Source organism: Nothoprocta perdicaria, unplaced genomic scaffold, assembly GCF_003342845.1.
Source record: "Nothoprocta perdicaria isolate Ctin4 unplaced genomic scaffold, notPer1 scaffold_6, whole genome shotgun sequence".
NCBI classification, from domain to species: Eukaryota; Metazoa; Chordata; class Aves; order Tinamiformes; family Tinamidae; genus Nothoprocta; species Nothoprocta perdicaria.
The window spans coordinates 5385382-5393996 of NW_020455865.1; the positions used below are offsets into that span (position 1 = coordinate 5385382).

The 8615-nt window shown below is 56.1% G+C and overlaps 1 protein-coding gene across 1 annotated transcript; it reads right to left on the bottom strand.

Moving 5' to 3' along the window:
- Positions 1-4411: 4411 nt before the first annotated feature.
- Positions 4412-7900, bottom strand: NAIF1 (nuclear apoptosis inducing factor 1). Its single transcript, XM_026049360.1, has 2 exons — positions 7384-7900; positions 4412-6677 (listed from the first exon to the last, which is right to left on the bottom strand). Exons 1-2 carry the CDS (start codon positions 7880-7882, stop codon positions 6214-6216), a joined length of 963 nt encoding a protein of 320 aa, XP_025905145.1. The 5' UTR covers positions 7883-7900; the 3' UTR covers positions 4412-6213.
- Between the last annotated feature and the right edge of the window lie 715 nt (positions 7901-8615).

An 8615-nucleotide genomic window follows, 5' to 3' on the forward strand; every position in this document is an offset into this window, starting at 1 on the left:
CCCGGCGGCCGCGCTGAGGGTGAAGGGCGCATCGCCCCCGCCATGCGGCCCCCGTCTGCCGGCAGGCCCTGCCCGGGCAGGGCTTGGGCCGAGACGGACAAAATGCCGCTCTCTCACAAGGCGTTTTCCAGTTGGTGACGCCGTTTTCCTCGTTTCGGAAGTCGGGGATGCGGCCTGGAGCGTCGCGGGGGCACAGGGAGCAGCCGGGGCTCGCGGGGAGGCGCTTTCCCCGGGAGAGCAGCGGCTGGCGGAGCCTGAGGGGAAGCCCAGGAGCAGCCAGCTCCAGGCCGGGCCTYGGCACCTGCATCCCACATCTCATCCTCACCTCCATGCCGCGGGGGTATCCGTGCTCCCGAGTAACTGCTTGGCGACGCGGGGCCTTTCAGGCAAATCCCCATAGGGAAACCACACCGGGGTCGACTTGGCTGAGAGCGGAGGGCTGGGTTAGACCAAGCACTTAGTTCTCTGGTGCTTCTTGGCCCCCGGGTCAGTCAGGTGCGCGGGTTAGGGCCGAACACGTCCCTTGCCGGCCCCGTGGGACGGTCCAGTCCCGTCCTGCGCGGTTTGGAGAGGCTGCTCGGGAAGCAGGGGTCAAAGCCCTACCGGGGGTTGATACTGAGTGCTCGCAAGGTCACCAGGCCTTGGTAAATCGGCTCTTTGCTTTCTGTTTGGTTTCGTGGGGAAGAACTCAGCCTGCAAAATGCCTAATATTTGACCTGACCAACTGGGGAGGCAGCATACAGGWGACATCGGAAAAGTCCAGCCCGCTCCCTCACGCTGGTCGTTCTGCACCCTGGCAGCCACGTCAGGCCGTGTTTGGCTTCCATCATCGCTAGCCGAGGGCGCATGATCCTTGTTTGCCGTGTGGGAGGAGGCCTGGTGTTATCTGCTATGATTCACGCCGATAAATAACCTCCTCAGAGGACTTACCGCCTTGTTTATAGCAACAGGCCCCAATGCCGAAGTTTGCGGAGATTCCAGTCCCCACTGTTCTCACGCATATTTGCTGTGCATTTTTTTTTWAAATTGAAAACATCTCTTGAAGAGCTCAGTGTTTTTATAATTAATTGAATAATGTGACTGATGTTAAAAGTAAATGGATCTGGAAAAATGCCCAGGGAGCTGCTGAACAGTTTGCAGTATAGCAACTGCAGTTGGATTCTCAGGGGTATGTATATTTTCCTAACAAAGGCAGTCTCATGACTTTGAGATTAAATCTTTATTAGTTAGAAATTCGCCCTGTTGATTTTTTTTTTCCCCTTTGTTGATATTGCGTAATTGTTTCTGAACGAATTCATGTTTTTAAAGGGCCAGGGCTTTGCCGAACGGCTCCGCTGTTCCCTGCTGGAGAGGTGCTGGAGTCGGTGAGGGGGCTGAGCCGCGTGGAGGAGCCGCACGGGGACCCGAGCGCCGATGTCCCTGTGACGGTGACCCCGCGTCGTGTCCTCGCCCAGCCTTTGCTGCTGCCTCTCCCCGGTGCTGCTGCCTCCACGTTTGCTGCACGGGGCACCTTATCAGCCCTGGCTCGTTTATCAGCGTGGGCTCTGCTTCAGGCTGGGTGTCCCTGTGTGTCCCCAGCGAGGGCTGCATCTCTGCTCCCTTGGCTCGCAGGGGTGATCAGGGACAGCAAGGGGACGAGCAGGGACAGCGATGGCTTTCCTCACCTCCGACGCTCCTGCTCTACCCCCGACTCAGAGCACTGAGATAAACAAGGAAGATATGAGGCAAGATCAGTTCAAAAGGGACAAAACTCGGTGCAGTGGATTGAGACAGGTTCTGCAAAGCCTTTTCGGGAGCTGTCTAATTCCATCTGCAAGCCCAGAGGGATCCCAGGTACACGAGCAAATCATCAAGCCCTATGAAYGACATCAGTTTCTGCCTTTGGAAAATATCATCAGATGAATAATACGTTTGTCCTAGCAGCCAAATGATGAAAATTTGAAAASCAAATGATGCACGGTTGCTGGAACCGTGTAAACACATTAATGGCTCTCCTCTGTTACATATGTAACAGCCCCTGTGACAATGGCCTTAATGAGCTCYCAGGCTCGCCATCCAGAAAACAACAACAACAACAAAACACAAAAAACAGAGAAAGCCAAAAAATGATCACAGAGACTTTATAAATCCAGTATTTGCCCTGCAGGTGGCCAAACACCTACAGCACATCCACCCTGTGAACCTGTGCTGGGAGCTGTGCTCAGCATCCGCCGCAGGCTGCATCCCTGGAGCTTCCCGGGATGCAGGAGCGCGTCCGGCGCGGCGCGGCCGCAGCCCCGGGATGCGGCGCRCGATGCCAGCCCGGCCGCGCGGCGCTGCCTCTTGCTGCCTCCCCACTAGACAGGATAATCCTGTGATAGGGGGTTGCTCTAAGCTTGTGTCTTCTCAGCTTAATTTAATAATAGGCTGCAAGCTCCACTTTGATCTTTTTTATTATTCTTAGTTCCATATTTAACCAAACTTGTGCTGTTAAGGCCAGGGACTGTTTCACTTCCCATGCCAGGCTSGGTTTCCTGTGGGACATGCAAAGAAACCCCCTGCATGGTGGGTTTCTTGCTTGGGGGACTGGGAATCCTGTTATCTGCAGGGAAAAGGGAGCATAGGAATCTGGAGTCAGTGGATTCCTTTCTCCAAGCATGCAGCCCGACCTGAAATTCCTGCTGCCTGGCTCTTGTGTTTATTAGTTTCCAGGTCTTCCTGGTGTTTCTTGGGAAAGTGCAGCAGGGCTTTCCCTTTGCTTCTGGGAGGCCCCAGCGGCAGCTTGGGAGCTACTTGTCGCTTCCAAAATCTCGAGGCCTGAGCCCGCTTTGCCTTGAGGCCGGTCGTGTTTATGGAACGTTGCCCTGTGTCCGCAGCCCATGTGTCACCCTCAGCTCCTCAGGGCTGAGACACAACGCGTTGGCACCGTGTTCTCCATGTTTCTAGCTGCAGGCCCCCCAAAATGCTGCYGTCACCCCTAGTTTGGGGACAGAAACAGTCCTCCCTGGGCACCAGGGATGAAGAGCCTGGGATACCCTCCCCACGCACCGGGACCGGAGGGCTGAGGAGCCCGCCTTGCAGGTGGCCTGGCTGTCACTGTCCCCATGGGCTGCGCTCGGGACGGAGCCGATTGCTCATGTGTAGCTTCCTGCCAGGTGCCTTCAAGAGGGACAGGGCATCTTAAATTTAAATGCCCAGATTTTCATATTTAAACACATCAGACCACRCTTTTGCTGGCAGTAACCTCTAATATCAAGAGGAAGACTTCAGAAGGCGTTGCCAAAACAGGCTCTGCAAACTTAAAAACATGTTGGAGGAGAGAGAAGTAGATGAGATGAACGTGCACGGACTGAAATTCGGTCCTTTTGCAGGGATCAGCTCCCAGAACCATGATATTGAAGTGGGCTGCACGTGCACCTTCCGACACATTAGCATGATTTTTGTATGATTTTCTATTCTCAGTGCTGAAGAGCTGCAACAGCGGGAGGAAGAGGCTCCCGAAGGCCTGGGTGAGAGCGGGCGGCTCTGGCAGGGCTTCCCAGCGCGGGAGGCCGCGGAGGAGGCTCCCGGGTGCCGCTCGGCCTCCGGACACGCAGTGCCACCTCCTGGAAAGCCATGGCCGAGCTGCACGCATTCCAGCCGGGCTCCCAAAGCCCATTTCTGCTCCTGGGGAAGCCTGAGGCGCTGCGAGGGCTCAGGGTGATGCAAGTCCAGCTTTGGAGGCACCCGTATCCTCGGCCACACCGGCCCTTTTGCTTCCCCAGCACCTGGTTTGCACTTTTTTGCGGACTCATTTTCTTCCTTCCTCCCCAAGTTTGGTGACGTGCACATGAGCAACAAGCAAGCCCCTAATCATGGTGCTCACCCTGTGTTTAAAATGTTGCTACATCCTCTTAATGAGACAAAAATGCGTACACGGAATCTCTACSTGGATGCTAGTGGCCTGACGGAGCTCTGCGTTTATCCAGAAAAGACAAGAAAATGGCTGGTTCAAAGGGCTAAGCATTTCCCTGTGTGGAACAGTAAAAAGTCTAAGTGTTTAGTCACTGAAAAAAACCCAACGCTGCAATTTAAATCCAAAGGCTGGTACTTCATCTGTCATTTTAGGCACATCCAGAGCAGTTGAATAACAGTATACTTTGGTAATGTATCATACACAGGTGCCTCAAGGTATGGCTGCATAAGCTATTATTTGTGGAAAAAAACCCCATAATTTTGTGAATAAAAGGCCAAAAAGCTCATGAACAGGAGAAAAAATTACCCTGGCACGTGGCCCTGTGCAGCTTTCTTTGCTGACTGGATRCTCTCTGTTGCAAACTTGTTTTCACAAAGCAATTTTTGCCCTGGAGCGAGCTGAGGAAGCGAAACAGCTTGTTTACCAAAAATGTATTTTTTWATTAAAATTCGCATTTGTAAAGGAGAGTTCATTGCACAAATGAGGTAAAACRAAACATATGACATAGTTTTCAGCTTGAAAAATAAATTTCAATTGAGCAACTGATTTGATTCCGCGCAGTCTTGCTCAGAGCCAGGCGGTTCGAGGGCAGGCTCTGCTGCTGCCCTGACTCAGCCCGGAGGGGCCAGGGAAGAGGGTCAGGAATCTTCCATGGGGCAACCGCGTCGCCAGCTCCATCAGGAGCCAAGATTCGCCAAGCAGAAGAGATGGGAACAGGCCAGAGACAGGCAGCGGTAGCCAGGTCGCCTGCTGCTCTAACCAGGGCGTCTCTCAGCATATTCCTCCATAAAAAAGTCTAAAGTTGATAAATTGATTGTGCGAATTCAGTCCCTCATCAGTCTTTGCTCACCGTCTCCTCAGGATTGGGCAGCAAGCAGATATCAGCTCTAAAAATGTTCCATTTCAAAAGCAACACCTGGCCGTAACTGGGAACACTCTGCAACGCATGGGCAGAAAAGTTACATTTTTCTCTTCCTTTTTTTCCTTTTTTGAGGTCCATTTCTATGCACATACAAGTTGAGCTCATCATTAAAGTTGGCTTGCTTTGAAGTTTAAAAAGTCACTGCAAGTCTGTAACAATCACATTTAYCACCTTATGAAATTAAGCTTTCTCACTCAGGAGCAAGCCCAATAGTTGAACACCCCAAAGAGAGACGTGGCTCGGAACACTGTTGTTTTCCAGCAGAACAGACGAGGCCAAACCCAGATGCATTTCTCGGAACACAAGGCAGAGTCAGCTAGCAAACTAAGAACTGCTAAAGTCCGGCTCCTAAAAAGTACAAAACAAAAACCCACCCTCCCCTCCCGCAAAAAGCAATGCTCCCAAATCCCCAGAAACTCCTAAACAGAGCCTGCTGGGAATTGCTGCCAGGCTGAAGCTCCGTGGCGCAGGTTCACGTTGAGGGATTAAGGTATTAGAGATGCCCAACTGTGCAGGCCTGGAAGGATGTGGAGATGGAGCCTCACCTGTAACCCCGTCTGAATGAAATTCAGACGTTCCTTGTGCGTTCGCTCCTCCGAGACAGCTAAAACATCGCTTCCAATGCGCATCCCAGCACAGTATCTAGGATCCAAAGATAATTTTTTTTCAGCACMTCTAAGTTCAAAAGTGAAATGTTTTCCCTGCGCCCAAACACGAGGCCTGTGCACTATTTAAATCCCATTTATACCCTCAGGGAATGTGGGTGGGATTTAAACTGTGTATAAACTAGGCGCTGGTCTTCTGCACCGGCTGGATTTCATGCTCCAAGGGCAGCATCCACAAACTCTTAGCACAGAGAGAAGGTCGTAGCCCCTCAGGTCCCACATTACCAGCAAATGCTTTCAGSAAAGGACAGAGAAGCTTCATACTCCGTGCTACAGTTTGTGTTAACTGCCCTGGCGCCTCCAGTACTGGGATGCAACAGGACCCTCCACATTGGAAGTCAGTTAAAGGCTACAGATCTTGAGAGAGAGAGAGAGAGAGAGGTGTCATATTTAAGAGATATTTTTTTTTTCAAACAAATAAAAAAATAATCATCTTACTTTATAAACCTGTTGTTTTAAGGAACTAAACCAATCAACATTAGGTGCCTGGTTTGTTACACCCCCTGCTACCACTCTGCACGATGACTCTGGAAAGGCAGCTGAGCACAGGGTTAGCAGAGAAAGCCGGTCACGCTCCGCAGCAAACTCCGAGGGGAACCATTTACACGGATAAGAGCGCCCAGCCGCGGACTCCACGTATCCAACAGCAGCACGGGCAGTTTTCCCAGGAAAGGAGCCCCCCAGCGCTTCTCTCACTGGATAATGCCATCCTGCTGCCCGGCGTGGCCGGGCTCGGCGGGCACGGAGGGGCTCGGCGTGTTGCTCTGCAGGAAGCGCCTGAAGTCTTTAATCATGGGGCGCAGCACCTGGATGAGGGCGCTGAGCGCGGCCTGCGTGCCCTCCATGGCCTGCGCCTGCCGCTCCTGCGCGCACGCCTGCACCTCCTGCGAGCGCCGAATCATCTGAAGCAGGTCGTTCTGCTGCTCCAGGTGCTGCGCAATCTCCTTCACGTGCAGGTTGGTCACTCGCTGCTCCTGCAGGAGCTTGGCGGAGTTCAGGGCGATGCGGCTCTTGAGCTCCTGGGGCTTGGCAGCCACTTCGTGCTGATGCGCCATCATCTCCAGGGGCGCTTCGGCCGTGACCGTGGCGGGGGCTTCCGTCGTGCAGTACTCCACGACGCCGTCCTCCAGGCTGTGGTAGGTCGTCTCCGCAGGAACTGCGAACAAAGGAGAGGAAGGGTGTAAGAAGGAGCTGCACCCGGGGTATTTTTTATCTACAGGGCTATTCAATGAATACAGCAGGATTTTATTGCCTGTTCAGGGAGATAACATAGACTGACAGGGAATGCACAAAACGAGCGGTTGAGGCCAACTCCACCCACCCTCATCCCAGCTCCCTTGTGGGCTGTGCAGACCGGAGTCCAAAGAACAGGCCAAGCAAAGACCATCGGGACAAAATCACTCCTCAGCCTCGGATTCACAAGGATCTTCCCAAGTGGCATTAGCCAACTGTCTCCCGAGGAAGGGAAAACCCATGGCATCCACTGGGAAGTTGACTCCTGCTTGGGGCAGAGGAGGAAGCTGGTCTCGGAGAAGCTTCCCCCTCTGCTCCTGTCCCCACAGACGAGGTGCAAGCCTCAGGGTTCACAGGATCCTCGTCRTCCTTGTGGCCAACCGCGGCTATGAGAGCTCACTTGCACTATGTGCGTATCTGGCAGCTGCGCCCCTGGAGCATTTTGGGAATGACCCCTAGGACATCTTGGGAATATCCCATAGGACATCTTGGGAACGTCCCCATGGCCACTTTGGGAACGGCCCTTTCATTACACAACTAGAGAGGTTTCCTTCCATCGGGGGCTCCCCAGCGCAAGGCCCACGGCCTTCCAGGCGAGCCAGGAGCGTGTCCGTGGGGGCAGCACTCACTCTGCGTCAGCGTGACCGTGGCGGCCGAGGCGGCGATGGGGATCTCGGTGCCGTCCGCGGCGCCGCAGTCGCCGCTCGGCAGGCTGATGATGGTGGCCTCCCCGAGCAGGTTGCAGATGCGCTGCTGCATGGGCGTGAGGATGACGGGCGCCGCCGCGGCGCCCGCCGCCTCCTCGCCCTCGGGCCCGTTGCCGGCGGGGCCCTCGGCGCCGCCCTCCATGGCGGCGCGCACCTGGGCCACCTTGCGCCGCACCTCGGTCTTGAGGTCCGACCACTTCTTCTTGACCTCGGGCAGCTCGCGGTGGCACGTGGCCACGGCGTTGACGCGCCGCAGGATGTCGTGCCAGGCGGCCGCCTTGGCGGCCAGGGGCACGCCGGCGTTGAAGTGGTTCACGAGGAGGTGCTTGCCCCGCTCCAGCTCCTCCACGATGATCTCCACCTCCCGCTCCGAGAAGTTCATCTTGCGCTTCTTGGCCGGGGGCGCCGGCGACGCCGCCATGGCCGCCCGCGGGGGGACAGCCCGCGGGGCCGCGCTGGGGGGCACCTGGGGGGCCGCGCTGGGCCCCGGGGGCCCCGGGGGAGGCCGGGCAGGGCCGCGGGGCCGCGGGGCCCCCCAGGCCTGCGGACCCCCCGGGCCGGGGACGCCGGGGGGGGCCCGAGGCCCCCCAGGGCCCTGAGGCGCCGGTCCCCGCCGGCTCCCCCCCTTTCCACCGCCAACGATACGCAAATTGCGTACCGCGGCCACGCAGCAAGCCCCGCTCAACGGCCTCCGCCCTGCGACACTGGCGTAATGGCTTCCAGAATCAGCCCCCCTTTCCTCCCGCCTCCYATTGGCCCGCGCGCCTGCCTGTCAAGTGGCCGTCGAGCCTCGCGGGCTGCTATTGGTCAGTCGCGCAGCCCATCGCGGCGGTATCCCGCCCCACTGCTTGGTTCAGGCATAGACCCGGGCCCGCCCACAAACTGCGCAGCTCTAACCCCATTGGGTCCCTCCACTGACACAGCGCGATATCTTTTCGAGCTATTGGGCGCGCGTCACGTCCGTCAAAGTTAAATTCCACGCTGCTTCCCTCATGATTGGTCCCTTTATTCGACCTCCTCCGGAGGTCTAACCAATCATCGGGAGGCTCTTCCGAAGTCTCGCCCCCTTCCGCGCCGCACTCCTCCCATAGGAGGCGGCGTGGGCGGCCGCGTGACGTCAGCGAGCGCGTGGCGTTGGAGGGGCGCGCGCGGGG

Bases quoted from the DNA above. Each gene is read 5' to 3' on its own strand.
- NAIF1 (XM_026049360.1), bottom strand. From the start codon at position 7,882: ATGGCGGCGTCGCCGGCGCCCCCGGCCAAGAAGCGCAAGATGAACTTC. The intron at 6,678-7,383 runs GTGAGTGCTGCC...CTTTGTTCGCAG, and splicing joins CACGGTCACGCTGACGCAGA to TTCCTGCGGAGACGACCTAC.